At 38.7% G+C, this 12508-nt stretch overlaps 2 protein-coding genes and 1 pseudogene across 2 annotated transcripts; all 3 read left to right on the top strand.

The window, feature by feature from the left end:
• Positions 1-1316: 1316 nt before the first annotated feature.
• Positions 1317-2228, top strand: LOC127213020 (taste receptor type 2 member 104). Its single transcript, XM_051173249.1, has one exon. It carries the CDS (start codon positions 1317-1319, stop codon positions 2226-2228), a length of 912 nt encoding a protein of 303 aa, XP_051029206.1.
• A 4812-nt stretch (positions 2229-7040) lies between these two features.
• Positions 7041-7884, top strand: LOC127212896 (taste receptor type 2 member 106-like; annotated as a pseudogene).
• Positions 7885-10451: 2567 nt separating this feature from the next.
• LOC127213015 (taste receptor type 2 member 107) lies at positions 10452-11348 on the top strand. The gene has a single exon (XM_051173245.1). It carries the CDS (start codon positions 10452-10454, stop codon positions 11346-11348), a length of 897 nt encoding a protein of 298 aa, XP_051029202.1.
• The last annotated feature ends 1160 nt before the right edge of the window (positions 11349-12508 follow it).

Genomic DNA, 12508 nt, shown 5'->3' with positions numbered 1-12508 from the left:
CAGTACGGTTTGAGTACATACATAGATACTGGAACTGGATTTCTAACCTCTCCTAATATTGAGACACATGAACTGTCCATTCACTTATTTGGAGCTTTGAAAGTATGGAAGACCGTCTCAAAATATTATCTAGCAAGTATCTGGGATCAAAGACTGCAGATTTGAGTCTCCTGTGAGGAAATGTGATTCAACCCTGAAGAAACTGTAAAGCAGATTGATAGGATTGCATTGAGGAGGGAAAATTATTGTTGCTTAAGGTGATTTTAGTTTCAAAGAGAGTACTATATAGGATGGCATTTTCAACTTGTGTCTTTAGTGGATGGGTGGAGTACTTTTAATAATTATATTGATAAAGAGTATAAAATGTGCAGTTTTAAATGTCTGCTACTGAACTGTCCAAAGGGAAGGAGCACAGCAGAAAGAGAGAGAGAGGACAGCTAAGTTATTCCTCCTGGTCCACTTTAGTGCCCTTGAAATCTCTGCGGTACCTCCAAGTTATATGTGTTCTTTCAGTGTGGAGGAGCCTCCCTTGACCCTGGTGAGCTTAACCCGGAGAGCTAAGGTTGCTGGATGATCCTAGTCCTGAACCATTGACTTCCAGATTCTTTGTCTCATATCAGGAATAAGAACATATAGTCACAGATTTAACAGAACAAAGCATATTTATTACAGTTATTCTTGAGTGGGAGGAGTTGCCTCGGTCAAAGTGGAGAGGTGATCATGCATCGCTCTTCCATTCAAGGATGTGGTCACTTCTGTTCAGTCTCTTGCCCAAAATGTGCTGCTCAGTAGTAGGCTACTAAATGCCTTTTCTGGTTCACACTTTAAAATACCGTCTCCTAATTTACAGTAGACCCCCCCTTACATCACACAGAGGGCTATTTCCTGTCCCATTTTCACATTTTAAAGATGTGATGCAATGTTGATTTTTTATTGTTATTTATCTATTTTACGTATTTATATATACACATATATGACACTCTTAGTTTATGATTCATCTTATTCAATGCAAAATTGTCTCAGAGGGACAAGTAAAATCCATGAAACAGAAACTTCAATTTGCATATTAACAAATTGCAAGAAGATATTTAGTCTGCACACATTTCTGTAGACTAGCAAAATCTTACACAAGCCACGGGAGTGAACACAATAAAGATATCTCTCATTTTCCCATCACACATTCCTGAAGAACTCTGGAGTCTTTATTTAAGGAGAGGAGATAAAAATCACTTCTACATCAAGTAAATTCTACTTGTAACAATTCTGCAGCAGCTGACCCACTTCAGATACAAGAGAAGTCTTAGAAGTTAGCAGAGATGCTAAGTGCAGCAGAAGTCATACTCCTTTTTGTTGCCACTACTGAGGCTGTGCTGGGACTTTTAGGGAATGCATTTATTTTACTTGTGAACTGTACAGACTGGGTCAGAAACAAGAAGCTCTCTAAGATTGGCTTCATTCTCACAGGCTTGGCTATTTCCAGGATCTTTACCATATGGATAATAACTTTAGATGCATTTGCAAATGTTTTCTTTGGGGATATGCTTATGTCTAGCGATCTAAGTGAATGCATCAGTTACCTATGGGTGATTATTAACCACCTGAGTGTCTGGTTTGGCACCAGCCTCAGTGTCTTCTATTTCCTGAAGATAGCAAATTTTTCCCACTACATTTTCCTCTGGTTGAAGAAGAGATCTGATAAAGTTTTTACCTTTCTAATAGGGTGCTTAATTATAACATGGCTAGCTTCTCTTCCACCAACTGCAAAGGTGATTAAACATGTTAAAATGCATCATAGCAACACATCCTGTCTGATCCACCACCTGGATAAAAGTGACTTACTTATAAGCTACTTTTTTCCCAATACAGGAGTTATTTTTCTCTTTGTGATGGCGCTAACTGCATGCTTCCTGCTAATCATTTCCCTTTGGAGACACAACAAGCAGATGCAATCACACGTCTCAAGATTCAGAGACCTCAACACAGAAGCTCATGTGAAAGCCATGAAAGTTTTGATTTCATTTATCATCCTCTTTATTTTATATTTTGCAGGTATTTTCACAGAAACTTTATGCTTGTTTCTCAAAGAAAAGAAAATTATATTTTTATTTGGTTTCATAATGTCATCCTTGTATCCCTGCTGTCATTCATTTATCCTAATTCTAACAAGCAGTCAGCTGAAGCAAACCTCAGTAAGGGTACTGAAGGGGTTAAAGTGCTGTGAGACTTGACAGAAAAATGGACGTCCTGGCACAATCCTGCAAAGGCATCCCTGACGCCCTTTTCTGTCTTAACTATGCTCTCACAACTGCCTTTTAACTGAATTATTAAACGTCTTTGAAACCTTTGACAACTGTTGTGACTTTCGTAGTGAGAACAAACATCTGAGACAAAACTTCCCAGGGTGATTCTTTTGACTTCCTGAAGCACTGACAGCCATTCTCCAGGAAGAACGAAAGAGGGTGGGTTGGCAGGGCAGGGAACCGGCAGAAATGTATGACGAAGCTTGACATTTAGAATATGAACCTGAGGAGCCAAAGGGGTGCTCCGGTGTGTACGCGGTTTTAATTCTTACACAGCTGCCTTTACTACCCCAGTTTAAGTATGGACGTTCTAGTTACAGTAGGTGGTTGGTGCAGTAGTATCGGCCATGAGAGTAGACCTAGCTGAGGAAAGAAGGCTGCCTGAGGAAGAAGAAGCCAGAACACTGGTGACACTGGTTTGCCTGTGTGTAAAAAGCAGTCCATTTCAGATGAAGTTAAGTTGTGTGTAGTGACATATCCACCCCGTCTGCACCTGTTGCACTGACCACGCCCATTGGGAGGTGGGACTGGTGCAGGCGTGAGCTGAGAGACCCAGGTCTGGGGTCTGGGACCCCAGCGCTCTCTCTTTCTTCCTGTTCAGAGACAGCATTTCGAAGGCATCCTTGGACTGGAACCTGCTGGCCGTCATCTGTCTCTGTTGTAAGTGATTTCTCCATGAATAAATATCTATCAGCCTATTTGTTTTTCCTGAGGGAAAAGATCTGAGGAAATGATTCTGCTAGAGCAGATCCAAAGGATGCAGTCTGCTTCTGACCAAAGAATCAAAGAACGCACCAGGAATAGAATCTATGCAGTATAACACTCTTGCCTTAGGGTTCCATCACACACACACACTCACACACACACACACACACACACACACACACACAGTCATGTGAATAGACTTTACTCACAGACATATATATATCTAATGTTTTCAAAGAGAATTTTATCTCCAACCTAATAATCTAGGAATGTATTATTTTGACAACTTACAAAAGTACAAGTACTTTGGATTGCATTTTGAGGCTGGAAAGATGGATCAGTGGTTAAGAGCACTGGCTGTTCTTCCCGAGTTCAATTCCCAACAACCACATGGTGGCTGGTGCCCTCTTCTGGCCTGCAGGCCTATGTACAGGCAGAACACTATGCATAATAAATAAAATAAATAAATCTTTTTAAAAGTGTATTTGCAATTTGAATGCAATAGCATATCTTAAAATGTCATTTTCCATGGTGAAGCTGACTTCAATCAAGGATACAACTATGAATCAACACAGACAGAACCTGGAGTAAAGCACACAGGGTAGTTAGAATGCGAAATGTTCCCTATAGGCTTAGGAATTTGAACATGTGCCCTGCTTAGTGGCCCTGCTTTTGGGGGCAGAGAGTAGGTGGTACTGCATTGCTGGCATAAGTCCATCATGGGGAGATTATATAGACTTAGCCTATTCCCAGTTCTGCTCTCTCTGCTTTACACTTGCATTGAGATGTGATTGCTCAGCTTGCAGCTCCTGCCACTATGCCTGGCACTGCTGCCTTGCCTACCTGCCATGATGGACTCTTACCCTGTACAACTGAAAGCCCAAATGAACTTTCTTTGGTCATGGTATCTTATCACCTCAAGAACAAAGTAAGCAATAGAGCAGAGAAGCAGAGAAATCATATAACCATAGCAGTAGATATACAAATGACCTTTGACAAAGTACAACATTCCTTCAAGATAAATCCATGAAAAAATGAGAATAGAAGAAATATAACTTAACATAACAAAGGCTATATATGAGAAATAGATGCCAATATTATACTGAGTGAGTTAAAAACTAAAAGCATTTCTCCTTTCAGGAATGAGACAAAGGTTTTCACTGTATTCACTCAATGCAATGTGTGAAGTCCTAGCTAAAAACATAATAGAAATAAAAGGCAACAAATAAAAAAGAGGAAAGTTAAAATATTAACTTATAGATGACATCATCCGATAGTTCAAAGACCCTAACGATTCCACAAAACAAATAAAACCATTATAACTAAGAAACACTTCTAGGTAAATAACAGAATGCAAAATCAACATACAAATCCAGTTGCTTTCTTCATACCAATAACAAGCATAACAAGAAATAGGAGAAAAAAATCTCATTCATAATACCTAGGAGTAGTCATGACCAAAGATGTACAAAAACCTCTATGATGAAGATTTCAAATACCAAAGAAATAAAAGAAGATACTAGAACGTGAAAAGACTTATGCTCACAGTAGGTTCAATCAAAATTACAATGACTTTCTTCATAGGAAAAGTACTAAAATTATATGGAAGTACAAAAGATCTCAATATCCAAAGCAATCCTAAATATAAATAGCAATGCTTTAGGGGTCATAATGCCTAGTCTCAAATTCTACTACAAAGCCACTGTAACAAAAACAACATGATACTTGGACAAAAGCAAACTTGCAGACCAACTGAATAGAATAAATAATGCAGAAATGAAGCCACACATATATTTGGTTGGACAGCCTCTCTGATAAATAGCATTAGGAAAATATATCCACGTGAAAGAATGAAAATAGAGCCATGCCTCTCACTGTTCACAAAAAATCAATTCAAAATTGATCAAAGGCATTAATGTAAAATGTGCAACTTCAAATCTGGTAGAGGCAAAAAAAAAAAAAAAAGGAAAACCATTTCAAGAGATAGGTTCAGGCAGAAACTTTCTGAACAGATCTGTACTAGCACAGAAAATAACCCCCTGCTGCTCCAAAATATGACAAGTAAGATTGCATGAAATTAAAATGCCTCCACACAGCAAATGGGGACAGTTAATTGAGTGAAGAGATGGCCAAGACAATGGGAGAAAACCATTGCTAGCTGTGTGTGTGTGTGTGTGTGTGTGTGTGTGTGTGTGTGTGTGTGTGTTTGAGAGAGAGAGACAGAGAGAGACAGAGAGAGATCATGTAAGTGTGAGAAATAAAGATGGGTAGAGGGAAGGGATTAATATCTATAACATTAAAACAAAAAGTAAATGTGAAAAATCAAGCAATCCAATGAAGAAAGAAGCTAATGAAATAAACAGTTCTCAAAAGATGGAATTCAAATGTTGAATTAACATTTGGAAGTTTGTTTAGCACATTTAGCTGTTGGGTAAACGCAAATTAAATTTTGCATTGATTTAATGTAGTCCTATCTATTGATATTTGGCACTAGCTCCTGTGCTATTAATGTTCTAGTCAGAAATTATTGCCCGTTGTCTGAAGAGTATGTTTTGTCTAGAAGTTTCTATGTTTCCAGTTTTAAATGGAGGTCTTTAGTGGGTACAATGTGGAAAATATAAATCTCATTTCATTTTTCTGCAGGTGGATTCGGGTTTTGCCAGTGTTTTGGTGCATGGGTAATCTTATGTCCCGTGTATATTTTGTAGCCTTTGTCAAAAATGAGGCAGACACACCTTTGTGTGCTTATTTCTGGGCCCTCTATTCTGTTCCATTGCCTTACCTGCCTGGTGTGATAGTAATGCCAAGCTGTTTTTATCACTATAGCTCTATACTACAATTTAAAGTCAACTATTCTGATACCTCCAGATGTGTTCTTACTCTTTGGGATCACTTTAGCTACTTGTGGTCTTTGTGATTCCATAGAAATTTTGAATTTTTTTTCTGTATCTATGAAGTTCGGTCTCTGCATTTTAACAGGCATTGCATTAAAACCACAGATTAATTTTTGTAGAATAGGGAATAGCCACTTTCATAGTATTAATTCTGCCAATCCAGGAATATCTTTCCATAATCTAATATCTTCTTTGATTTCCTTTTCCAGTGGCTTGAAATCTAATTGTAAATGTCTTCCTCCTCTCATTAGGACAGTCTCTAACTCGCCCTTGTTGGAATGGCTATCATCAGAGAAAAAGAAAGAAGTAGGGGTGAGGCAGTATGGAATGTTCAAAACATTACAAGTGTGATACTTGGATGAAATTGTCTTTGTGAAACCACTACTATACCAAATGAGTACATGCCAATGAAAACTTGTAAAACAGTTTTAAGCTCGTGAAACTTACTCTATATGTAATTAAACTTAGATTTCAATGAAAAAAATAATCCATTTAAAAGAATAAGTGGTTGCATTCAAAAGTTACTTCCATTTACTATTTAATAAGAAATTATAATGATTATTCTTTGCTTTCTTGTTTATACTTTTCTGTGTAGCTCTGGAGTTTTCAGGGGTTTCAGGGTTTGTTGGCTTCATTTTTGTTTGTCAACTCTCAGTGTATTAGCCAGACTGGTCTGGATGCTGAGACTCAAGTAATTCCCATGCGTCAGTCTCCCGAGAAGTTAGAGACATAGGCAGGTGCCACAGTGCTCAGCTAACGATGAGTTGCTATGGAAAGGGAGGAAATGCTGGTTTTGGCAGTTTGGATCCTCCCTATGTTTATCTGACATTCCCATACCAGCATTCACTTTATCAAATGCAAAGCAGCATCTGAGGAACAAGAAAAAATCATGAAACAGGAACTTTAATTTGCTTATTTGCACATTACAAACAAAAGTTCAGGCAGGCTGAGTCCTAAAGAACAGGAGGAAACTTCATAAAGATGTTTCTACTATAAGGCATTCTTGGGCCACTCCGAAGTATTTAAATATGGAAAAAAATCATCACTGGTCTGTCAAGCTGCCATTATAAGCCACATTCTGCAGTGGATAAAAAAAAATCTGAAAGAGTTGCAACAGGAGCAACCCTGGGGTTCTATGGAGATGCTGACTGTAGCAAATATCATCCTCCTTTGTTTTGCATCCAGTGGGTCAGTGCTGGGAGTTCTACGGAATGGGCCTATCCTGCATGAGACCCGCATTGATTGTGACAGGCAGAAGAAATTCTCACAGACTGGCTTTTTTTTTTTTTTTTCCTCACAGGTTTGGCTATTTCCAGAATCTGTGTCGTCAGTATAATCGTCTCTGATGGATGTTTAAAATGATTTTCTTCACATGTGGTTGCCCCTGACACCCATGTTCCAAGTGTTTTGTGTCTGTGGATGATTACCGGTCACATGAGCACATGGTTTGCCACCAGCCTCAACCTCTTCTATCTGCTGAAGATGGCGAATTTTTCTCACTACCTCTTTCTCTGCTTGAAGAGAAGAATCAATACAATGTTTGCTCTTCTTCTGGGATATCTTGTTTCTATCATGGTCTGTTTGTTTTCTACAAGTAACAAACAAATTGCAACACCTCCTGAAAAGTGAATTCCTCACAAACCATATTCTTCTCAACCTAGGAGTCTTTTTCTTCTTTTTGATGGTTGTCGTTATATGCTTCCTATTAATTATTTCACTTTGGAGACACAACAGGAAGATGAAGTTGAGTGTCTCAGGATCCAATAACCTTAATACAGAAGTTCGTGTGAAAGTTTTGATTTCTTTTATTATCCTATTTCGCTTGCATTTCATGGGTATTTTCATACAAACACTGAGCTTTTTCAGATCAGAAAATAAGCTGCTGTTAATTTTCGGTTTGACAATTGCATGCATTTACCCTGACCCTAGCAAACAGCCAGCTGAAGCAAGCATCTTTGAACGCTGAAGCAACTGAAGCTCTGTGAGAAAGGCCTTAAGTTCGACACGGCAGACTTACAGAGAAATGAATGGTCCCAGCAAATAGCCTGGTGTGCAGAGCTCTGAAGACGATCTTCACTCCCACCTTGTTCTTGCACTGATTCAAAAACAGAGACCAAACAAACAAACAAACAAACAAAACTGTTATGGGATCTCATGAAAATCCCCCCACCCCTTGGGACTGGAGAGATGGCTCCGCATTTAAGAGCTCATAGGGCTCTCTTTTTTGTTGTCATTTTGGTTTGGTTTGGTTTGGTTTGGTTTGGTTTGGTTTGGTTGTCACATGTTTGGTTTGGTTTGGTTTGACACATGGCCGCTCAATTGTTTGTAACATATCTCAAAACATGGGGGGGACTTTTAATTCCCCATGCAAATTTGTTAACTGAGTCTCCTGACCCTGCCTCTCCTTCCTCCACATTTCCCAAAGGAAAAGTATCTGACTGGAAGTTATTCCATGTAAAGTCCTTCAGCGTGAGGTTAAACACCCGAAATAGCAAATTGCATTAGGATTAATCTTACTTTCCCTGAACACCCTTTCCCCAGGAAGACCCAAGGAACAAGCAAAGCTGGGCAATTATGCTCAATCTTGATGTGTAGAACGTGAAAATGGGGAAAGCAGTGGATGCTTTTATTGTGTGAATACAATTTTACTTCTCACAAAGTTACTTTTACTTTCACGGTTAAAATCTCCAAAATCCTTCCTACTTGGGGAAAATTTGATATTGTCTCAAAGACCTTAGTGGCAGATAGATGGAACTCTGTTGAAAACAGCCAGGGGAGTATAACTGTTTGAAAGAGACGAGAGCAGAGCACCAGAGAGAGAGAGCACACACTCTGCAGAGGCCGTGATTCCAGAAAATGAAGAGAATGAATGAATTGTGTTTTAAGGAAAGCTGCTGCTGGAGCAGATGTTGAGAACTCATTGTTGTCATTAACCATAGACAAATGACTGAACTCAGGGTACAAGGTGAGTAAGAATAGCATGAAATTTTCCACCTTATGATCACACACGCGCACACACGTGCACACGCACACACACGCACACACACGCACGCACACACACACACACACAGTCACAGCTACATTTCAAATGCAGGTTTTTAAGTGAGTTTTTATGTCCAACTCAGCAACACATCAGTGCCTTATTAGTTCATTTAAAAACGTGTGTGAACCTTACATTTACAGAATGATGGCTGAACACTGCAAGATAGGAAGACTGTTTTCTGTCTGAAGTTTCGACATCAATGTTTTTATATCTTGCCTAAAATTTCAGAATGGACAAATATTAGAGTATGTCTTTTTAATTTTTATGTAAATGAGTGATTTCCTTGCATGCATGTCTGAGTACCACATATGTCCCTGGTACACATGCTCTGTCACTGAAGTTATAGACGGTTGTGAGCCACGGTGTGGGTGCTGGAAATGAACCCAGGCCTTGGTAAGAGCAGAAAGTGCTCTCAAGCACAGAACTAGCTGTTCAGCCCTATAATAACATTTTTAAATCTTGAATTCCACTATACATATTTAACAAAATTTACCAAATCAGTTAAAATGTATAATATTGACTGGAAATCTTAATTACATTAGCATATAATTGATTCATTTTCCTATTTTTAAAGGTATTTATGAACATTTTCACATATACTGTGTTGCTTATATTTTGTTTGGCTTGTTTTCCTACGTTTCAAATAAATATAAAATGATATTATAAAGTATGAACACCATGCAATATATATATATATATGTGTGTGTGTGTATATATGTGTGTGTATGTGTGTGTATACATATATATATATAGTTTTTTTATAGAAAGATCTGGTTCTTTAGCCCAAGTTTGTATCAAACTCAGTTATCCTGCTGCAATCTCCAAACTGCTTGGGTTGCTAGTCTGAGGTGTCACCCCTGATCAAAAAATAAAACAAAATTCTTTAATTCTTTAATTCAATTTCATAGTCACTGGTTACCTTCATTTGTTCTTCTTACACATTTTATATATTTTCACTGTAATTGCAAGCAGTGTAAATTTCAGATACTGTTTTGTCTTTTCTTTCTGCCTGAATTGTGGATTCTTCCCAGTTTCTGAAGCTCTTTCACTATATAAACCAGGTCTCAAATCCCTGCATTCAAGTGATCTCAGCCTCCCAAGGAGCTGGAACTGCAGGTTTGTGGCAGCAAGCCAACTTGATAATAGTGATTTCATTATGAAGAGGAGGCAGGGTAGTACCGGTTTCTGTTATCCTACCAGAGCGTCTGGCACTCCACATTTGATTGTTAAATGCAAATAGTCTCAAAAGAACAAGCAAATTTCTTGAAACAGAAACTTTCATTTGCTTATTAACAAATTGAAAGCAGACATTAGTCTGCACACATTCCATAGGCAAGCTAAGTCTTCAAGAACAAATAGAAGGGAGCACCACAGAGATAGTTCTGATTCTATCACAAGACAACAGGCCTGAAAAACTTGTTTCTAGGTAGATAATGAACATGGCGTAACTCCTCCATCAAACGGCACATATATATTCTACAATAGATGCAACCTAAGGGCTCTGCAGAGATGCTGAGTGCAGCAGAAGGCATCCTCCTTTTTGTTGCCACTAGTGAGGCAGTGCTGGGAGTTTTGGTGAATGCATTCATTGCCCTTGTGAACTGCATGGACTGTGCCAGGAACAAGAAGCTCTCTAAGATTGGCTTCATTCTCACTGGCTTAGCGACTTCCAGAATTGGTCTCATATGGATAATAATTTTACAGGGGTATGTACAATTGTTTGTCCCACATATGCTTACTTCTGGCAGCCTAACTGAAAATATTACTTACCTATGGGTACTTATCAATCACTTGAGTGTCTGGTTTGCCACCAACCTCAACATCCTCTACTTTCTAAAGATACCTAATTTTTCCCACTCTCTATTTCTCTGCCTGAGAAGGAGGATCCGTTCAGTTTTTATCTTTCTGTTGGGATGCTTGCTTACCTCGTGGCTACTGTCTTTTCCACAAATGATAAAGATAGTTCACAATAGAAAAATGTTTCAAGGAAACACATCTTGGATCCACCATTGGAAAAATAACTTCCTAATTGACCAAGGCTTAACCAATCTGGGAATCCTTTTCTTCTCTATGGTAGCCCTGATTACCTGTTTCCTGTTAATTATTTTCCTCTGGAGACACAACAGGCGGATGCAGTTAGATGTCTCAGGATTCAGAGAACTCAACACAGAAGTTCATTTGAAAGCCATGAAAGTTCTAATATCTTTTATGGCCCTCTTTATCTTGCATATTGTAGGCATTGCCATAGAAGTATTATGCTTTACTCTGCCACGAAATCAACTACTCTTTATAGGTGGATTGACAGCCACATGCCTCTATCCCTGTGGCCACTCAATCGTCTTAATTCTAGGAAACAACCAGCTGAAGCAAGCCTCTTTGAAGGTGCTGCAGCACCTGAAATGCTGAAGGAAGGGAAGAAATCCCAGCCATACAAATGGGCTTTCAGATAAATAGACACCATGTTCTTCCATCAGTTTTTAACTGGTATTGAATGTTATTAAACCCTCCTGCAATGGTCTGCAATGGTCAATGACATCTTAAAGAATCTACCCTTCCAGTAACGTTTTAAGTTCACACGAAGCCTTAATTCACTTTGCTACTTGACTGTGCAAATTCTTCCTGCAAACTAACCAGATAGCAATTGCCCTAGAGACAAGTCCTTATGGAGACATCTTACTGTGAGAATGAACCTAAATGGCAACTGGTTTCATTGTTATTCACTGAAATTCCCAGGCTGAGTCAAATAAAAGGAAAACAGACAGAGGGTTATGGTCAGTCTTCATGTCTAGAAAGACCTGGGGACCAGAAGTTGGTGCTTCCTGTGTGGGGGGCTTTTCTTCTTTAAAAAGATACTGTTGTCATTGTTATGCAAGTCCTAATGTGCTTTGTTAATGGTATAGATTTTATATAATAAAAATAGCAATAGTACTGAATATAATTCTGTCAAAAGCAGCTAGGGAAATGGAGTCCATCCAAGAGAGGACAGTGATGGAGTCTATAAATCCAGCAAATTCACCTGAGGTGAAACAATGCTAGAGACCATTGAGAGTTGGGTGAATATTATGCTAGAATCATGTACCAAAAAGAGTTGATATGGTCAGAGAACAAGAAATAAAAATGCCATTCTGGGGTAGTATCTGTGTAAAGTCTGGAATTTCTGCTCTATATAATCTGGGGCATAAGGGAGACAGATCTTCTACCACTAACTCGTCAGTCTTTAAGAAATGTTGATTTGATTTTGTTTTGTTTTGTTTGTTTTGGGAGTTTTATTTATTTATTTTGATAATTTTTTCATTTAAATTTGAAACAAGCTTGTTTTACATGTCAATCCCAGTTCCCATACTTTTCTTTCCTCCCCTGTCCTCCAACCAAACCCATCCATCTTATATCTGCTCCCCAGAGAGGGTGAGGCCTTCCATGAGAAGTCTTCAAAGTCTGTCATATCATTTGTAGCAGGGCTTAGGCCCTCCCCCATGTGTCTAGGCTGACAGAATCTACCTCTAAATGGAATGGACTCCCAAAGTCCATTCGCATAGTAGGGATAAATACTGATCTACTACCAGAGG

This window comes from Phodopus roborovskii, unplaced genomic scaffold (assembly GCF_943737965.1).
Source record: "Phodopus roborovskii unplaced genomic scaffold, PHOROB, whole genome shotgun sequence".
Taxonomy (NCBI): Eukaryota; Metazoa; Chordata; class Mammalia; order Rodentia; family Cricetidae; genus Phodopus; species Phodopus roborovskii.
Note: the sequence above shows the minus strand (reverse complement) of the source record. Positions and strands in the feature narration are given on the sequence as shown.